Raw genomic sequence first — 21,902 nt, forward strand, 5'->3', positions numbered from 1 at the left:
ATCTCCAGAAATTTTTCATCTCGTGAAACTGAAACTCTATACTCTATAAAAACAGCTCCCCATTTCCCTTGGCATCCCTTTGTTTATAATCATGTCTTTATGTTTAAAGTGGGCTTCTTGTAGATAGCATATATTTGAATCTTGGTTTTAGTCCACTCTGACACCTGACTGTATCCACCTGACAGTCTGACTCACTGACTCTTAGTTGGTGTATTCAGATTATTCACATTTAAAGTGAATTTTGATATAGTTGGATTAATATCTACTATGTATATAACTTTTTTATTCATTGCACTTGTTTTCCTTTTTAATCTTCTTTTTTGCCTTTGGGTTTTTTTTTAACATTTTTTATTGATTTATAATCATTTTACAATGTTGTGTCAAATTCCAGTGTAGAGCACAATTTTTCAGTTATACATGAACATATATATATTCATTGTCACATTTTTTTCTCTGTGAGCTACCGTAAGATCTTGTGTATATATCCCTGTGCTATACAGTATAATCTTGTTTATCTATTCTACAATTTTGAAATCCTGTCTATCCCTTCCCACCCTCCGCCCCCTTGGCAACTACAAGTTTGTATTCTATGTCTATGAGTCTGTTTCTGTTTTGTATTTATGCTTTGTTTGTTTGTTTTTTTAGATTCCACATATGAGCAATCTCATATGGTATTTTTCTTTCTTTTTCTGGCTTATTTCACTTAGAATGACATTCTCCAGGGGCATCCATGTTGCTACAAATGGCGTTATGTTGTCGGTTTTTATGGCTCAAGAGTATTCCTTTGTATAAATAGACCACATCTTCTTTATCCAGTCATCTGTTGATGGACATTTAGGCTGTTTCCATGTCTTGGCTATTGTAAATAGTGCTGCTATGAACATTGAGGTGTGGATGTCCTTTAAAAGTAGGGTTCCTTCTGGATATATGCCCAGGAGCGGGATGACTGGGTCATATGGTAAGTCTGTTCCTAGTCTTTTGAGGAATGTCCATACTGTTTTCCACAGTGGCTACACCAAACTGCATTCCCACCAGCAGTGTAGGAGGATTCCCTTTTCTCCACAGCCTCTCCAGCATTTGTCATTTGTGGACTTTTGAATGATGGCCATTCTGACTGGTGTGAGGTGACACCTCATTGAAGTTTTGATTTGCATTTCTCTGATTATTAGTGATATTGAGCATTTTTTCATGTGCCTATTGATCATTTGTATTTCTTCCTTGGAGAATTGCTTGTTTAGGTCTTCTGCCCATTTTGGGATTGGGCTGTTTGTTTTTTTCTTAAGTCGTATGAGCTGCTTATATATTCTGCAGATCAAGCCTTTGTTGGTTTCAGCGTTTGCAAACATTTTCTCCCATTCTGTAGGTTGTCTTTTTGTTTTACTTATGGTTTCCTTTGCTGTGCAGAAGTTTGTAAGTTTAATTAGGTCCCATTTGTTTATTCTTGCTTTTATTTCTATTGCTTGGGTAGACTGCCCTAGGAGAACATTTTTGAGATGTATGTCAGATAATGTTTTGCCTATGTTTTCTTCCAGGAGGTTTATTCTATCTTGTCTTATGTTTAAATCTTTGATCCATTTTGAGTTTATTTTTGTGTATGGTGTAAAGGAATGTTCTAGCTTCATTGATTTACATGCTGCTGTCCAGTTTTCCCAACACCATTTGCTGAAGAGACTGTCTTTATTCCATTGTATGTTCTTGTCTCCTTTGTCGAATTTTGTGGGTTCATTTCTGGGCTCTCTGTTCTGTTCCATTGGTTCATATATCTGTTTTGTACCTATACCATGCTGTCTTGATGACTGTAGCTCTATAGTATTGTCTGAAGTCTGGGAGAGTTATTCCTCCAGCCTCTTTCTTTCTCTTCAGTAATGCTTTGGCAATTCTAGGTAGGTCTTTTGTGGTTCCATATAAATTTTATTATGATTTGTTCTAGTTCTCTGAATAATGTCCTGGGTAATTTGATAGGGATTGCATTAAATCTGTAGGTTGTCTTGGGCAGTATGACCATTTAACAATATTGATTCTTCTAGTCCAGGAGCATGGGCTATCTTTCCATTTTTTAAAGTCCTCTTTAATTTCCTTAATCAGTGTTTTTTAGTTCTCCGTGTATAAGACGTTCACCTCCTTGACTAGATTTTTCTGTAGGTATTTTATTACTTTGGGTGCTATTTTATTTTTTATTTTGTTTTGTTTTATTTTTTTTTTGAGATTTAGACAAATTTATTGAAAGATACAGGATGTTAGCAGGGAAATCATTCAGTCATTCAGTGGTATATTACATCATGCCACTACCTTGAATATATAATTTTAATTTTAAAATTATGTATTTCATAACTAAGCCTTTGGTCAAAAAAATTAAAGTCATTTAGCACATTTGTGAAAGGCCAATAAGAAATGGATTTTGAACATTAAAAAGACCAAGTCACTGAATTAAACAGCAGCAACCCCTGCTAATCTAGAATCCCGCTGTTTTGAATGTAGAAGTGTCTGTGCAGAGCTAGTCATTGATTTCAGCAATCAGTATTGGGCAGGCACAGCTGTCAGTGGCGGTGGCAGAACTGGAGAGCTGGGCTTGTCAGGTGAGCATGTCCCAGAGACAGTAGCAACAGAGGGCAATCCAGCAGGCTGTGAGGCAGGTAGATGTGCCCAGGTCATTCCTTCTTTGGTCTTCCATGACATACACTGTGGTTTTAGGAGGCTCCTGAGATCCGCCCTCCCAGCCGTACTGTGGGTATCCTTGGCTGGGGTATCCCTGAGGAGGTGGGTAGGGTCCATTCACATGTCCTGGAGGGTAGACCGCAGGCCCCATCGGTTGTTGTGGATAAGGTGGGTATGGCGCCGTCGGGCCGGGGCCTGGATACGGTGGAGGGTTCCCTTGGTTCATCAGGTACCTGCAGACTCTCTTCTCTATGAACCCGCTGGGCACTGCTTCGGTTGGGACCCAACGGGAGCAGAGGAGACTGCACAAGTCACGCTGCACCTGCTATGGAGCGAGTGAAGAGTAGAGGCACGCCTGATGTCCTGGGTGCTATTTTAAAGGAGATTCTTTCTTTCTTTTCCTGTTGATTTCATTGTTAGTGTAAAGAAATGCAACTGATTTTTGTACATTAATCTTGTAACCTGCTACCTTGCTGAATTCTTCAATTATTTCTGGTAGTTTTTGTGTGGACCTTTTAGGGTTTTCTGTGTATAGTATTATGTCATCTGCATATAGGGACACTTTTACCTCTTGCTTTCCAATTTGGATCCCTTTTATTTCTCTCTCTTGCCTGATTGCTGTGGCTAGGACTTCCAAGACTGTGTTGACTAGGAGTGGTGGTAGTGGGCAGCCTTGTCTTGTCCCAGATTTTAGTGGGAAGCTTTTGATTTTTTCACTGTTGAGTACTATGCTGGCTGTAGGTTTGTCATATATAGCTTTTATTATGCTGAGATATGTTCCGTCTATACCCACTTTGGTGAGAGTTTTTTTTTATCATAAATGGGTGTTGAATTTTATCAAATGCTTTTTCTGCCTCTATTGATGATCATGTGGTTTTTGTCCTTTCTCTTGTTGATGTGATGTATTACATTGATGGATTTGGCGTATGTTGAACCACCCTTGTGTCCCTGGGATGAACCCCTCTTGGTCATGATGTATAATCTCTTTTATGTGCTGTTGGATTCTATTTGCTAATACTTTGGCAAGGATTTTTGCATCTATGTTCCTCAGTGATATTGGTCTGTAATTGTCTTTTTGGGTTGTGTCTTTGCCTGGTTTTGGTATTGCCTTTGGTTTTAATTGAACACTTTATGTGATTTCCTTTTCTTTCCTTTTTAACGTACAAATTATACTTTAAAAAATTTTATTGGTTGCCTTATAGTTTGCCATGTATATTTAAAACTAGTCTAAGTCTATTTTCAAATAACACTATACCACTTCGCAAGTAGTGTAGATACCTTATAGCAATATTCTCAACTCCTCTCCTCTGTAAGCTCTAATCACCTAATGCATTTTTTGCTATTACTAGTTTGAGCAGTTAGTTATTAGGTCAGTTAAGAATAAGAAACATAAAAGATGCTATTTTACCTTCATTTATTCCTTCTCTCATGCTCTTCCTTCCTTATGTAGATTTGTATTTCTGACCTATATAATTTTCTTTCTCTCTAAAGAACTTTAAACATTTCTTGCAAGTGAGATCTACTGGCAACAAATTCCTTCAGTTTTTGTTTGTCTGAGAAAGTCTTTATTTTTCTTTCACCTTTGAAGGATCATTTTGCAGGATACATTATTGAAGCTTGGTGGGTTTTTTCCTCAGCAGTTTAAATATTTCACTCCACTCTTAGAGCTTGCATGGTTTCTGACAACATTTCAGGTGGAATGCTTATCCTTGTTCCTGTATAAATAAGAGTTTATTTTTCTTCTGGCTTTTAAAAAGATTTTTCTTTTTGTCTTTGGTTTTCTGTTGTTTCCATGTGATATAGGTAGGTGTAGGTATTTGGTATTTATCCTGCTTTGTAGCCTGCATCTATGGTATCTGTAATTAATTTTGGAAGGATTTCCATCATTTTTATTTCAAACATTTCTTCTGTTTTCCCTCTTCTCCTTTGTATTCCCATTACGTTTATGTTAAACTTCAGTAATTGTCCTACGGTTATTAGTTTTTCTATTCCTTTTATGTCTTCTTTTTTCTGTTTGCATTCCAGTTCAGAAAGTTTCTATTCGCTTGTCATCATCATCACTGATTCTTTCCTCTTCAGTCTCATGATTCTTTCTTTGGCTGTGTCCAGTCTATTGATAAGCCCATGAAGGGCATTCTTTATTTCTTTTATGGGGTTTTGGATTTATAGCATTTTATTTTGTTTATTTATTCAAGTTTTCATCTCTCTGCTTACATTACCCAGCTATTCTTGCACATTGCCTACTTTTTCCATTAGAGTCCTTATCCTATTAGTCATAGTTACTTTAAGTTCCTGTATTTGATAATTCCAGACATCTGTGTCTTCTGTAAGTTAGTTTTGATCCTCTCTTTGTATCTTTAGATTGTATTTTTTTTTTCTTGCTTTTCAGTGGGACCTGTAATTTTTTTTGAAAGCTGTATGTGATATTTCTAGTAATAGGAGCTGAGGCTTTTAGTGTGAGCTTTTATGTTAATCTAGCTAGGAACTGGGCTGTGTTTAATGTTTGCTGTAGCTATAGGTGCTACAGGTTTTATTTCTTCTAGTTTCTTTGTTTTAGGGGTTTTTTTTTTCCTTCCCTTTTGTCCTTGGGTTTCCTTAAACATTCCTTCTTAAACAGAGTCTGTATCTTGTAGGTTTCTCACTTATAATTTAGTGTTATTATACTTGATTCCAGGAATTGGGGAGGGAAAGTGATCTGTAATCTTATGAATTACATCTGTTTTTTAAGTGGTCCTGAGTCCCTGGGCTATGACTTTTAGAAGTGAATGGCTACATAAAATGTCCACAAATAATAAATGCTGGAGAGGGTGTGGAAAAGAGGGAACCCTCCTACACTGTTGGTCGCAAGGTAGCTTGGTGCAGCCATTATGGAAAACAGTATGGAGATTCCTTAAAAAACATTTAGACTTAGCATATGATCCAGCAATCCCACTGCTGGGCACATATCCAGATGGAACTCTAATTCAAAAAGATACATGTACTGTACAATAGCAAAGGCATAGAAACAACCTAAATGTTCATCGACAGATGACTGAATAAAGAACCCGTGATATGTTTATACAGTGGAATACTACTCAGCTATGAAAAAGAATAAAATATTGCCATTTGCAGCAACATGAATGGACCTGGAGATCATCATTCTAAGTGAAGTAAGCCAGAAAGAGAAAAAAAATACCATATGATATCACTCATATGTGGAATCTGAAAAAAAATCATGAATGTATCTACAAAACAGACTCAGACATAGAAAATAAACATATGGTTATGAGGAGGGCGAAGTGGGTGGGAAGGAACAAATTGGGAATTTGAGATTTGCAGATACTAAGTACTATATTAAAATAGATAAACAACAAGTTTCTACAGTATAGCACAGGGAACTATATTCAATATCTGGTAGTAACCTATAATGAAAAGAATATGAAAAGGAATATATATATGTATATGTATGACTGAAAACATTATGTTGTATACCAGAAATTGACACAAGATTGTAAACTGACTATACTTCAATTTAAAAAAAAATGGGAAAAAAGAAGTGTTTCTTAGCCTTTCCCTCCTTAACTTAGGTGAGACAGGAAAGCTAGAGTCTTCTGAGGTTGTCAGATTTCTCTTCCTCCAGGTAGATAATGCTCTGGTGAAATAGTTTACTTTGAGGGCATGACTTTGTTAAGAAGAGAATGCTCTGGGCGTATTTTAGTTTGGTTACTTTTCCGCCTCCCTTGCTCAAGGCATAAGAGAATTTTCCTCGGATCTTCCTCATGGAAACCTGAAAACCTTGTGGGGCTCCTGGAGGTAAAACCCAAGAGAGTGTGCCACCACCCCCCAAACTGGTACCCCAGAATTTGTTAACTCTCAAGCTGATCCATACTTGACCTCCAACAATTCATTAGTTACTGTTGAAGTGTTCCCACTTCTTATGTGATTCTCTGTAACTGCCAGTCTCTCCAGTTTTATTAATTTTGATTTGTGCTGTGACCTCAGTTCTCTAATGGATCTAAGATAAGTTATTTATTTCCAATTTATTCATCTTTTTTCTTATAAGCATGGGAGTAAGGACTTCTAAGATCCTTACCTATTGGTGCTGGCTGGTTAGGTTTTGTTTTTTTGTCTTTTTATAAATAAATGAACCTATATGAAATGACATAGCTGTCTGTGGCTCTTTTGGGGTGCTCTTTTGTTTGAAATGCTTGTGTAATATCTTTAAGGTCTTGATCTTTGTGAGGATCAGGTTCTAATTTCAGTTGGAAGTTTTATGAATTGATTTTAAAATGATTTGCTTTGCTTATTGTTAGCACCTTATGTTTAGTTGCTGCTGCATACAAGTAAGGATAGTGTGGTAAGCACGGTAGATAAAGCATGAGTAGTAAAACTAGAGAACTCAGGTAATTTAATGTGTTCATGAAGTGTTTTTATTAAAAATTAAAAAAATCAATGAGCATATGTAAAATAATAACAGGTAGCATTGAACAAAGGTGAAAAACTTCAGAAAAGTATGTTGAAGTAACTGAAAGCACTTTTCTGGACATCTTAGTTTATCCTTAGTCTGTTTAAGTGTTCTGAGTTTTGAGGATTACCTATGAGGATAATGAGTTTTCTATTATGTAAGTCATATTAGTCGCTGTGTCTTCAGTTCCCTTAAGGGATGCAGCATAGGGTAGGCTTTGGTTGGAGGTACAATTCTTGATTATCCAATTAGTAGTTGCAAGTGCAAATTATTTAATTCCCTTATTGTATTTAGCAAATAAGTGCCTTTCTGAGCCTCAGTTTCCTGTAATAAAATTCTCATGAGGTTTAAATCAGGCAAGTGTGTATAAAATGCATATTAAAATTTGTCAGGGTTGTGTAAAGAAACCCAAGACAATATGGACTAAGTAAAATTCCACCATTTACCCTAAAACTTGTTCTTCCAGTGGTTGATATTCATTGGCACAGTAGAAACTTGTATGGACCTGTATCACATTTGGGAGTAAAATCAAGGCATAAACATTTTATAGACAAGTAGGTTTTTTTTTAATAAAGTATACTTACATAGTTAATACTGGACAGCTTTTGAAAGGATTTCTTATAATTTTACCTGAATAAGGACATAATTTAGGAGATTTTTAACACTTAAGTGAATAGTAAACTTGTAGCAAAAAAAGGAAGCATGGGAAGAATCTCTAGGATTAGTGAAAAGTCAGTTGTGTATTATTATTTAATTTATAAATGAAGTTATAGATATTGACAAATACATAAGCTGTTTCATAATATGTTGTAAACACATATGATAATTTTAAACCTAAAGAAGACCCCTTACATTTATGAGTAATTTGTGGAATGGAGTGGATTACCTTGAAAAAAATCTTAGGAAAATGTTGTTTTCAACTTTTAACTTAGTTTGAGTCAGACATGTCCAGTCTTCATTTATGAAATATAAAATTACATGAATTAAAAAGGAAGATAGAACTTTTCCAGCATCAAAGCAGTGAATTTATTGTATCACAAAAAGGTAGAAGAGAAAGTATTACCTGCAATCTTTTCTAGGTAACATTCACTATTAACATTTCTGAGTGCCATTTTATTGCAATATTTTTATTAGTTGTGATTATACTTTATGTTCAGTTTCTTTTGCTAGTTTTGGTTAACGTTGTAGCATGAACTGTTTTTCATATTGTAGTTGAACTTTTTTGAATTATTTTTAATTGTTGGTATGATACTGTATGACTTGTATTGTGCCTGTTAGCCGTTATTGTGCATTTTAGCTATTTATATATATATATATTTTTTTTGGCTATTGCAGATAAGTCATAGATCAACATCTTCTGTGATTAAAATTATTACTTAGAATTATTTTCTCTGTATAAATAAAAAGAGGCAGAATTATTCAAGATGGGATCAAAGGCTTATTGCCAAATTGTTTTCTAAATACTTGTATTACCATTGGCCATTTTTGAGAGTGTCTATTTCATAGCACCTTGTTCTACAATGAGTAGTCTTTTTTTCCCCTTAAATATTTGATAGGTAAAAAAAAGGTATCACATTTAACACTTTTTACAGCATTTAGTAAGTTATACTGTCATGTTTATTTCTTCATGTATTTACTTTTTAAATGAAAATGTTCACAATTTTTTCAGGTTTCTGTAAGGGAACCAGAGCAAAGTAATGTGTTTTGCATTGCCTGATTTATTTATTTTTGGTTAGCACAAAAACATTTATCTGTTAACCAAAGGAATGGTCCTAATTTTCTTTTATTGAAGTATAGTTGAGTTATAATATTATATTAGTTTCAGGTGTACAGCATACTGATTAAGAATTTTTTATTGCATATATATTCCCTATAAAGTTACTATAAAATATTGGCTATATTCCCTTTTCTGAACAATATATCCTTGTAACTTATTTATTTTACACATATTAGTTTTACCTCTTAATCCCCATCCCTATTTTGCCCTTCCCCGTGCCCTCTCCTTGCTAGTAACCACTAGTTTGTTCTCTATACTGTAAGTCTGTTTCTTTTTTGTTATATTGATTTATTTTATTTTTTGGATCCCACACATGATATTTGTGTCTCTGACTTACTTCATTAAGCATAATACTCTCCAAGTCCATCCATGTTTTTGCAAAAGGCAAATTTTCATTCTTCTTTATGGCTGAGAAGTATTCCATTGTATATATGCATATATATATATATGTGTATATATATATATATATATACACACACACACACATTCTTTATTCATTTGTTGTTGGAAATTAGGTTACTTCCATTTTCTTGGCTGTTGTGAAAAATGCTGCTCTGTACTTTGGGGTACATAAATCTTTTCAAATCAGTGTTTTCATTTTCTTTAGATGTTTGCTCAGGACTGGAATTGCTGTATGATATGGTAGTTCTGTTTTTAGTTTTCTGCAGAACCTCCATGCTGTTTTTTTTAATAGTGGCTGAACCAATTTACAATCCCACCAACAGTGTACAAGGGCACCCTTTTTCCCACATCCTTGTCAGCATTTGTTGTTTGTGTTACTTTTGATGATAGTCATTCTGACAGGTGCAATGTGACATCTCATTGTTTTTTTTTTCCATTTAATTGCAGTATAGTTGTTTTACAATGTTATGCAAGTTTCTGGTGTACAGAAAAGTGATTCAGTTACACATATATGTACCTAAACTTTTTTATATTCTTTTCCATTATGGTTTGTTATAGGATATTGAATATAGTTCCCTGTGCTATAACAGTAGGACCTTGTAGTTTATGTTATATACAGTAGCTTGTTTCTGCTAATCCCAAACTCCTAATTTATCCCTCCCCTACCCCCTTTCCCCTTTTGGTAACCATAATTTTTTTCTCTATATCTGTGAGTCCGTTTCTGTTTTTAAAATAAGTTCATTTGTGACTTTTTTTTTAGAGTCCCCACATAAGTGATACTATAGGGTATTTTTCTCTCTCTGGCTTATTTCACTTAGTATGATAATCTCGGGGTCTGTCCATGTTGCTGCAAATGGCATTATTTCATTCTGTTTTTATGGCTGAGTAGTATTCCATTGTGTGTATATACCACAGCTTCTTTATCCATTCATCTGTCAGTGGACATTTAGGTTGCATCCATGTCTTGGCTACTGTAAATAGGGCAGCTGTGAACATTGGGGTGCATGTATCTTTTTGAATTAGCATTCCTTCCAGATATATGCTCAGGAGTGGGCATGCTGGTTCATGTGGTAAGTCTATTTTTAGTTTTTTTAGGAATCTCCATACTGTTTTCCACAGTGACTGCATCAGTTTACATTCCCACCAAGAGTATAGGAGGGTTCCCTTTTCTTCACACCCTCTCCAGCAGTTGTTATTTGTAAACTTTTGAATGATGGCCATTCTGACTGGTGTGAGGTGGTACCTCATTGTAGTTCTGATTTGCATTTATCTGTTAATTAGTAATATTGAGCATCTTTTCATGTGTCTGTTAGCCATCTATATTTCTTTTTTGGAGAAATGTCTGTTTAGGTCTTCTGCCCATGTTTTGATTGGGTTCTTCACTGTGGTTTTGATTTGCATTTTTTTGATTAATGATGTTGAGCATCTTTTCATGTGCCTGTTGGTCCCCTGTATATCTTCTTTAGAAAAATGTCTGTTTGGGTTTTCTACCCATTTTTTGATTTTTTTTTTTTTTTAGATACTGAGTTGCATGAGCTGTTTATATATTTTGGATATTAACCTTTTATGAGTCATATCATTTGCAAATATTTTCCCTGATTCTGTATGTTGCCATTTCGTTTTGTTGATGGTTTCCTTTGCTCTATAAAAGCCTTTAAGTTTAATTAGGTTCTATTTGTTTATTTTTGCTTTTGTTTCCTTTGCCTTAGGACACAGATCCAAAAAAAAAAATTACTATAATCTGTGTCAAACAATATACTACCTATGTTTTATTCTAGGAGTTTAATGGTTTCTGGCCTTACATCTAGGTCTTTAGTCCATTTCACATTCATTTTTATATATGATATGAAAAAATGTTCTGATTTCATTCTTTTACGTATAGCTGTCCAATTTTCCTAGTACCAGTTTTTGAAGAGCCTGTCTTTTCTCTATTGTATATTCTTGCCTCCTTTGTGATAGATTAATTGACCATAAGCACTTGGATTTATTTCTTGGCTGTCTATTCTGTTCCATTGATCGGTATGTCTGTTTTTTTTTTGTGTGTGTGCCAGTACCGTACTGTTTGATTGCTGTAGCTTTGCAGTATAGTCTGAAATCAGAGATTGTGATGCCTCTGGCTCTGTTCTTCTTTCTCAGGGTTGCTTTGGCTATTTTGATTCTTTTGGGTTTCCACACAAATTGTAGAATTATTTGTTCTAGTTCTGTGAAAAAGTCCATTGGTATTTGATAAGGATTTCATTGAATCTGTAGATTGCTTTGGGTTGTATGATCATTTTAACAAATGTAAAGTTTTCCAGTCCACGAACATGGTATATCTTGCCATTTGCTTGTGTTGTCTTCAGTTTCATCAGTGTCTTATAGTTTTCTGAGTACAAATATTTTACCTCCTTATTTAGATTTATTCCTGGTATTTTATTCTTTTTGATGCGATGGTAAATGGGATTGTTTTCTTCATTTCTCTTTCTGATATTTCTTTGTTATTGTACAGAAATGTGACAGATTACTGTATATTGCTTTTGTATCCTGCAACTTTACAAAATTGATGAACTCTAGTAGTTTTTTTGGTGGTGTCTTTAGCATTTTCTATGTAGGGATGATCTTGATTAAAGCCCACAGTTGGAAATAGTTGCATGTTAAATGTTTGTGATAGATAATTGAACACAGTAATGAGAAAAAGTGTTGTGAAGATTTGCTCATCCAGCTGAGCTTGTTTAACAGCTAATTCCTCTTGAAAGTGTTGTTGGAATTTTTATACCTTTTCATAGATCCTCATACAGGTGACATTGTTTATAACACATTCTACCATTAATTTCCTACCTTCCACTTTTCTTATTGAGCTTTACTTCTCTTATGATTCCTGGTGTTGAACCAATGCAACTTTGTTAAGTTGAAGACAGTTGGAGTTTTTCTCACATCAGCTGTAGTTTTTTCAAACTTCTCTTCCAGTTTACAAGAAAACTGTTTTCAAGATGCTCTCAGTTTTTACAGTGAGAGGTTTGCTGTCAGAAGTGATGACATAATCTTGCTTGGCCATTGCACCCATTTTTCACAGTGCCAGTCTCACGCCTGCTTCCTTCATACACTCCTCAAAGCTTTTACTCTTCCTTCATATATTCAACAAAGTCATTTTTTACTAGCTACTGAATGGTAGCCATGGTTGGCCTTGGGAACAGTGTCTAATGTGGGAAGCAGGGCACCTGATCCTGAGAGATGTGCTTTGCCTAATCCCTTGTCACCCCTGGCTCCCATTCCCCTGAACCAGGAGGTGCAGACTTGCTCCATCCACGACTCCTCAGGCACTTCCTGCAATCTAAATTAGTTTATTACTCAAATAATATGCTAATTAAAAATTAATTATACCTCCTTTAGACTTTTAAATTAAATTACTAGAATATTGTAGATAAAGCTTAAGTCCCATTTGAACTATTTCTTGATCTATCTATATTGGTTCATATGGCTCTGCTTCATTCATTTAACTGCTGTATAGTATTCTATCATGTGAGTATATAATCTGTTCATCCTGCTTTTTTTAGATATTAGGTTATTTCCAAATTTTCTCTAATGGAAGCAGTACTGCAGTTTGTACATATCTTTGTTTATAGCTTTAGTGACCAGACATGCACCAATTTTCTTTTAATATTTGCCTGATATATCACAGGTCTTTTTAAAAATTTACCATTTTAACAATTTCAAAGTCTACAAATCAGTGACATTAAGTACATTGGCAGTCCTGTGTAACCATCATCACTCTCCATTCCAGAACTTTTTCATCATCTTCAAGACAGAACCTGTTCCCATTAAACAGTAACTCTACATTCCCTCCCTTCTCCAGCCCTCTAGTCTGCTTTTTGTCTGTATGAATTTGACTACCCTAAGACCCTCATCTAAGTGGTATTGTACTATATTTGTCCTTTTGTTGTGTCTGGCTTATTTTACTTACCATAATGTTTTCAAAGTTGATCTGTGGTATAGCACGTATCAGAATTTCATTCCTTTTTAGGGAATGTCATTTCTTTTATTCCATGTGTATACTGTATTTTATTTATCAATTCATCTGTTGTTGACGGACAGAAAGGTGGAAATAAACCTTTTTGGCTCTTGTGAATAATGCTAGTATGAATGTTGATGGTGTAACTATCTATTTGGGTCCCAGCTTTCATTTCTTTTGGATATCTACTTAGAAGTAGAATTACTGGATCTTATGGTAATGTTTTGTTTCTCTTTCTGAAGTACTGCTGTACTGTTTTTCCACAGTGAATTCATCATTTGATATTCCTACCAGCATCACACACAGGGTTCCAGTTTCTTCACATCCTCACCAACACTTGTTCTTTTCCTTTTCTTTTCTTTTTTTTTTTTTTTGGGATAATAGCCTCCTAACAGGTGTGAAGTGTTACCCAATTGTGGTTTTGATTTGTATTTCCCTAATGACTAGTGATGTAGAGCATCTTTTTGTGTATTTATTGGATTTTTGTATGTCCTTTGGAGAAATATCTATTCAAATCCTTTGTCCATTTTTGAATTTGGTTATTTGGATTTTTGTTGTTGAGTTGTAGGGTTTATTTACACATTCTGGATATCAGTACCATTTCAGATATATGATTTGGAAATATTTTCTCCCATTTTGTGGGTCATCTTTTCACGCTCTTGATAACGTCCTTTGATGCAGAAAAGTGTTTCATTTTGATGAAATCCGGTTTATTGTTTTATTTTGTTGCCTGTGCTTTTGGTGTCATTCAAGAAAGCATCACCAGTTACAAGGTCATGAAGGTTCCTCCTCTGTTTTCTTTTAAGACTTTAATAGTTTTAGCTACTATGTTTAGGTCTTTGATGAATTTTGAGTTAATTTTTCTATGTGGAGTCAGACAAGGATCCACTTCATTATTTTGCATGTGTATATCCAGTTTTCCCAGCACCACATATTGAAAAAGACTGTTCCTTCTCCATTGACTGTTGTTGACACCCCTGTTGAAAATCAATGACCATATATATGCAAGGATTTATTTCTGGGTTTTCTATTCTATTGGTCTATATGTTTATCCATATGCCAGCACCAACACTGTTTTGATTATTTTAGCTCTGCAATTAGTTTTTTTATTTGAAGTATAACTGACTTACAATATTGTGTTAGTTTCAAGTGTACAACAAAGTGATTCAGTTGTATATAAATGTTTTCAGTTAAATATATATCAGATTATTTTCCATTATAAGTTATTACAAGATACTGAATATAGTTCTCTGTGTTAGACAGTAAATCCTTGTTTCTTATGCAGTTAGTTTTGAAATAAAGAACTGTGAATTGTTTACTTTTGTTCTTTTTCACAGTTGTTTTGGCTATTCAGAATTCCTTAAGGTTTCCTCATGAATTTTAGTATGGGTTTTTCTGTTTCTGCAAAAAAGCTGTTGAGATTTTGGTAGGGGTTGAATTGAATGTGTAGATCACTTTGGATAGTATTGTCATCTTAACAATATTAACTCTTCCAACTCATGCACATGGGGCATTTTCCCATTTATTTATGTCTTTAATTTCTTTCAGCAGTGAAAATACTGCTGTTTTGCAGTTTTTCATGCATAAAGTCTTTCACCTCCTTGGTTAAACTTATTCCTAAATATTTGATTCTTCTTGATGCTATTGCAAATGGAATTATTTTCTTAATTTCCTTTTTGGAGTGTTCATTGTTAGTGATAGAAATGCAGCTGATTTTTGTATGTTAATTTTGTGTCCACTAACTTTACTGAATTCGTTTACTAACTGTCTGAGAATTTGCTTGTGATTATCTTAAACATTTTGTACATATAAGATGTGATCTGTGGACAGAGACAATTTTACTCTTCCTTTTCAGTTTTTAAACAATCATGAAGTGAACAGAAATTTAAAATTAATTACCAATGATTTTTCTAAAGACCATTTTTGGTCAATATACTCATGATCATGTACCCAAATCTCAGAGGTTCTTTATGGTCCATCGCTAGGCCTTAAAGACAGCAGCGCATCTATAGCAGTAGGTAGATGAGTGGGTGAAAATGAAAAATAGTTTTGTAAGATGTCACCACTGTGGAAAACTGGGTAAGGGATACACGGGATCTTTGCTTGTGAACCTACACTTATCTCAAAATGAAAAGTTTAAAAAAGAAGACTAGTTCCCCTATGTATATATTTCTCCAAAATAATATTACAAAGAGGTGAAGCACTAATAATTTTTGGAACTCCACAATTCTTCGTGGAAAAAAAGTAGTAAAACATTTCAAGGCAAAGAACATGGCCCATAGTTAAAAACACTTACATTAGGACTCAAAACTTCTTTGAAATCCAGTCGTTCATGATATGGTTAGCTTACATTAGGAATTTAGATTTTTTTTTTGATCAACTTGAAGATACGCAGATCAGATCTCACTGGTCATTTGCATCAAGCCCATGTTTATTAAACTTTATATTTACTTCAATATATGACAGCTAACTAAGGAAATTATTAAAATTTTTGTCTTGACAGTGAAAGCAAGTTGAATACATTGGTGCAGAAGCTTCATGACTTCCTGGCACATTCATCAGAAGAATCTGAAGAAACAAGTTCTCCTCCAAGACTTGTGATGAACCAAAGCACAGGTAAATTAAAAATAATGTGCAATATCTTCTAGTCTATTTTCCATTTATTTTTTGGGGGAGCAGCTATTAAAGTCTTTAATAGCCCCTATGTAATCTAGTTTTTAGATAATAACTGATATTGGAGATTTTAATTTAAAAATGTAAGGTATTTTGGTCAGCTAATCTTTGACAAAGGAGGCAAGAATATACAATGGAGAAAAGATGGTCTTTTCAGCAAATGGTGTTGGAAAACTGGACAGCAGCATGTAAATCAGTGAAGCTAGAACACTCCCTTACACAATACACAAAAATAAACTCAAAATGGACCAACGACTTAAACATAAGACAAGATACAATAAACCTCCTAGAAGAAAATATAGGCAAAACATTATCTTACATACATCTCAAAAATGATCTACTAGGAGAATAGATAAACAAGATTATACTGTATAGCACAGGGAAATATACACAAGATCTTATGGTAGCTCACAGAGAAAAAAATGTGACAATGAATATATATATGTTCATGTATAACTGAAAAATTGTGCTCTACACTGGAATTTGACACATTGTAAAATGATTATAAATCAATAAAATGTTAAAAAAAATGAGCTAGTAGGGCAGTATACACAAGCAATAGAAATAAAAGCAAGAATAAACAAATGGGACCTAATTAAACTTACAAACTTCTGCACAGCAAAGGAAACCATAAGTAAAACAAAAAGACAACCTACAGAATGGGAGAAAATTTTTGCCAATGAAACTGACAAAGGCTTGATCTCCAGAATATGTAAGCAGCTCACACAGCTTGACAAGAAAGAAACAAACAACCCAATCCAAAAATGGGCAGAAGACCTAAACAAGCATTTCTCCAAGGAAGAAATACAAATGATCAATAGGCACATGAAAAAATGTTCAGTATCACTAATTATCAGAGAAATGCAAATCAAAACTACAATGAGGTATCACCTCACACCAGTCAGAATGGCCGTCATTAAAAAATCCACAAATGACAAATGCTGGAGAGGCTGTGGGGAAAGGGGAACTCTCCTACACTGCTGGTGGGAATGCAGTTTGGTTGTAGCCACTGTGGAAAACAGTGTGGAGATTCCTCAAAAGACTAGGAATAGACTTAACCATATGACCCAGTCATCCCGCTCCTGGGCATATATCCAGAAGGAACCCTACTTCTAAAGGACACCCGCACCCCAATGTTCATAGCAGCACTATTTACAATAGCCAAGACATGGAAACAGCCTAAATGTCCATCAACAGATGACTGGATAAAGAAGATGTGGTCTATTTATACAATGGAATACTCTTGAGCCATAAAAACCGACAACATAATGCCATTTGCAGCAACATGGATGTTCCCGGAGAATGTCACTCTAAGTGAAGTAAGCCAGAAAGAAAAAGAAAAATACCATATGAGATCACTCATATGTGGAATCAAAAAAAAAAAACATAAGTACAAAACAGAAACAGACTCATAGACATAGAATAGAAACTTGTGGTTGCAAAGGGGGAGGGGAGTGGGAAGGGACAGACTGGGATTTCAAAATGTAGACTAGATAAACAAGGTTATACTGTATAGCACAGGGAAATATATACAAGATCTTGAGGTAGCTCACAGCAAAAAAAAAGTGACAATGAATATATGTATGTTCATGTATAACTGCAAAATTGCGCTCTATACTGGAATTTGACACAACATTGTAAAATGACTATAACTCAATAAAAAATGTTAAAAAAAAGTAAGGTTGTATAGTTATAGGTGCTTAGAGAAGCATACACTTACGGTTTTATGTGTAATGGAGATATATTATACTTGGGGGGTGATGAATGTTGACTGTTTAAAATAGTGTTAGAAGAGGTGGGAACAGTACAGAAATATATTATCCTAGAAGTTATTCATGTATTTTTTTTTATTGAAGTACCGTCAGTTACAAGGTGTCAATTTCTTGTGTACAGCACAATGTCCCATTCATGCATATACATGCATATATTTGTTTTCATATTTTTTCCTTAAAACTTACTACAAGATATTGAATATAGTTCCCTGCACTATACAACAGAAACTTTTTTTTCTAATTATTTTTATATATAGTGGCTAACATTTGTAAATCTCAAATTACCAAATTTATCCCTTCCCACCCTCTTTCCCTGGTAACCATAAGATTCTTTACTATGTCTGTGAGTCTCTGTTTTGTAGATGAGTTCATAGTGTTTTTTTCCTTTTTCCTTTTTTTTTAGATTCTGCATATGAGTGATATATGGTATTTTTCTTTCTGACTTACTTAACTTAAAACAATGATCTCTAGGTCCATCCATGTTGCTGCAAATGGCATCATTTTGTTCTTTTTTATGGCTGAGTAGTAATCTATTGTATAAATATACCACAACTTCTTTATCCAGTCATATGTTGATGGACATTTAGGTTGGTTCCATGTTTTGGTTGTTGTATATAGTGCTGCTGTGAACATTGGGATGCATGTATCTTTTCAAATTAGAGTTCCCTCTGGATATATACCTAGAAGTGGGACTGCTGGATCATATGATAAGTCTATTTTTATTTTGAGGAATCTCCATACTGTTTTCCATACTAGCTGCACCAAACTACATTCCCACCAACAGTGGAGGAGGGTTCCCTTTTCTCCACACCCTCTCCAGCATTTATCATTAGTGGACTTTTGAATGATGGCCCTTCTAACTGGTGTGAGGTGATACCTCATGTAGTTTTGATTTGCATTTCTCTTATAATTAGTGATATTGAACATTTTTTCATGTGCCTATTAGTCATTCGTATGTCTTCTTTGGAGAATTGCTTGTTTAGGTCTTCTGCCCATTTTTGGATTTTTTTTACTATTATTATGTCGTATGAGCTGCTTTATATTCTGGAGATCAAGCCTTTGTCGGTTTCATCATTTGCAAAAATTTTTTTCCCATTCCGTAGGTTGTCTTTTTGTTTTGCTTATGGTTTTCTTTTCTGTGTAAAGCTTGTAAGTTTAATTAGGTCCCATCTGTTTATTTTTGCTCTTATTTCTGTTTCCTGGGTAGACTTCCATAGGAGAACATTGCTAAGATACATGTCATTGAATGTTTTGCCTATGTTTTCTTCTAGGAGATTTAGTGTGTCTTGTCTTATATTTAAGTCTTTAAGCCATTTTGAGTTCATTTTTGTGTATGGAGTGAGGGACTCTTCTAACTTCATTGATTTGCATGCTGCTATCCAGTTTTCCCAACACCACTTGCTGAAAGGACTGTCTTTTCTCCATTGTATATTCTTGCCTCCTTTGTCGAAGATTAATTGAACATAGGTCTGTGGGTTTATTTCTAGGCTCTCTGTTCTGTTCCATTGATCCATATGTCTGTTTTTATATCAATACTGTGCTGTTTTGATTACTGTAGCTCTGTAATATTGTCTGAAGTCTGGGAGGGTTATTCTTCCAGTTTCATTCTTTTCCTTCAATATTGCTTTAGCAATTCTGGGTCTTTTGTGATTCCATATGAATTTTAGGATTGTTTGTTCTAATTGTGTGAAAAATGCTCTGGGTAGTTTGATAGGGATCACATTAAATATGTAGATTGCCTTAGGCAGTATGGCCATTTTAATGTTATTGATTCTTCCAATCCAAGAGCATGGGATAGCTTTCCATTTCTGTAAGTCATCATTAATTTCCTTAATCAATGTTTTGTAGTTCTCCATGTATAATAAGTCTTTCACCTCCTTGGTCAGATTTATTCCTAAGTATTTTATTGTTTTGGATGTGATTTTAAAAGGGATTGTTTCTTTACTTTCTTTTCCTGCTAATTCATTATTAGTGTAAAGAAATGCAACTGATTTTTGTATGTTGATATTGTATCCTGCTACCTTGCCGAATTCTTTTATCAGCTCTAGTAGTTTGTGTGTTAAGCTTTTAAGGTTTTCTTTATATAGTATCATGTCATCCACATACAGTGACAGCTTTACCTCTTCCCTTCCATTTGGATCCATTTTATTTCTTCTTCTTGCTTGATTGCTGTGGCTAAGACTTCCAAGACTGTGTTAAATAGAAGTGGTGAGAGTGGGCATCCTTGTCTTGTTCCAGGTTTTAGTGGGAAGGCTTTTAGTTTTTCACCATTGAGTATTTTGCTGACCGTAGGTTTGTCACAAATAACTTATTATGTTGAGATATGTTCTCTCTATACCCACTTTGGTAAGACTTTTTATTATGAATGGGTGTTGAATTTTATCATATGCTTTTTCTGCATCTATTGAGATGATCGTGTGGTTTTTGTCCTTTCTTTTGTTGATGTGTTATATCACATCGATTGATTTGCGTATGTTGAACCATCCTTGTGTCTCTGGGATGAATCAAACTTCATCATGGTGTATGATCTTTTTTATGTGCTGTTGGATTCTGTTTGCTAATATTTTGTTGAGGATTTTTGCATCTATGTTCATCAGTGATAGTGGCCTGTAATTTTCTTTTTTGGTAGTGTCTTTGTCTGATTTTGGTATCAGGGTGATGGTGGCTTCATAGAATGAGTTTGGGAGTACTCATTCCTTTACAATCTTTTGGAAGAGTTTGAGAAGGACTGGTGTCAGTTCTTCTTTGTATATTTGGTAGAATTCCCCAGTGAAGCCATCTAGTCCTGGGCTTTGTTTGCAAGGAGTTTTTTTAATTGCTAATTCTATGTTGTTATTCATGTATTATGCGATAAATTTTTAGGTTGTTTTGTAACTTCTCTGAGTAGATTTGGTACATATTTTTAAAAATAAAAAACATTTGACATCTCATCTCTACCTCTCTTTCTCCTTTCTAAAACTGTGTTGTATCATGTGATGATTACCATCACTTGTTTTGAGGTTTTGTGGCTAGCTGAACACACACAACACACACACTTGTGCACTTTCAGAAAAAAGGTAATATGTACAGGAAGTATTGAGACGTAGTTCACAGGGAAAAGCTCAAGCATATGTGTACTTACAGTCCCACAAGGTGAGAAGAGAGGGAATGGGTCAGAAACTAAGAAGAGATACTAGTTGAGCATTTTCTAAAAATAATGAAAGATATCAAGTCATAGATTCATGAAATACTATGGGCCTCAATCTGGATAAATATAAAGAAAACTACAACTAAGAATATCATAATTAAACTCCTAAAGAATGAAAACCAAGTGAAAAATCTGAGCAGCCAGAGGAAAAAAGTCATTGCTTTTTATTTTATTATTATTTTTAAATTTTTTATGAGATTTTTTTGGTGGAAGGTAACTAGGTTAATTTGCTGATTGATTGATTGATTGATTTATAGAGGAGGTACTGGGGATTGAACCCAGGACCTTGTGCATGTTAATCCAGTGCTCTATCTCTTGAGCTATACACTCCCCCCAAAGTCATTGCTATTTGAATTTGAATGTTTTTGAACAACAGTTACAGTGATAGCTCATTTTACAACAGGAATGTTAGAAGCTGAATGACAATGAAATGATAACTTTAAAGTGCCAAATGAAAATAATTGTCAATGTAGAACTCTGTTCAGTGAAAACATCTTTCTAACATGAAAATTGAATAAATACAAAAAGTGAAAACTTGATTTCAGCAGACCTACACTAGAGGAAATACTAAAGAGTTTTCTTGAATCAGAAGGAAAATAACTTGAAATGTGACACCAAAATACAGAAAGTTATGAATAGCAATGGGAAGGGTAAATACATGGGTAAAACGAAATATGTACTTTAATCTACAATTTCTATTCTTAATTCATAAATTTCCCAACAGTGTGTTCATAGGTAAGTTTTTTTCTGCTGAAATCCAGGATCCAGTTGATGATTACATGTTGCATATAGTTACCTGGCCTTTAGTCTTTCCAAGTCTGAAATAATTTCTCTGTCTGCTGGAACCATGGTATTTTTCAAATGCACAAATCTGTTTATTACTTAGATGATTGTCCCTCAATGTGGATTTGCCTTACTATAATTAGATTGAGGTTTCTTTAAATTTTTGGCAGGATTACCACATAAGTGATGTTATGTTCTTGTCTGTATACTATATCACAAGG

The 21,902-nt window shown here is 34.5% G+C and overlaps 2 protein-coding genes across 8 annotated transcripts in view; one reads left to right on the forward strand and one right to left on the reverse strand.

The window, feature by feature from the left end:
* The window catches only part of ATRX (ATRX chromatin remodeler), a 227,960-nt gene that overhangs the window by 31,030 nt on the left and 175,028 nt on the right, over positions 1-21,902 (forward strand). For all 7 annotated transcript variants that reach the window (XM_010987736.3, XM_031446239.2, XM_064483018.1 and 4 more), the window contains one exon: positions 15,770-15,882. In XM_010987736.3, the coding sequence (XP_010986038.1) occupies positions 15,770-15,882 (113 nt within the window). The remainder of the gene's footprint in view (positions 1-15,769; positions 15,883-21,902) is intronic.
* Positions 2,278-2,920, reverse strand: LOC105095565 (cysteine-rich and transmembrane domain-containing protein 1-like). Its single transcript, XM_064482797.1, has one exon. It carries the CDS (start codon positions 2,879-2,881, stop codon positions 2,573-2,575), a length of 309 nt encoding a protein of 102 aa, XP_064338867.1. The 5' UTR covers positions 2,882-2,920; the 3' UTR covers positions 2,278-2,572.

Source organism: Camelus dromedarius, chromosome X (genome assembly GCF_036321535.1).
Source record: "Camelus dromedarius isolate mCamDro1 chromosome X, mCamDro1.pat, whole genome shotgun sequence".
In the NCBI taxonomy this organism is placed as follows: domain Eukaryota; kingdom Metazoa; phylum Chordata; class Mammalia; order Artiodactyla; family Camelidae; genus Camelus; species Camelus dromedarius.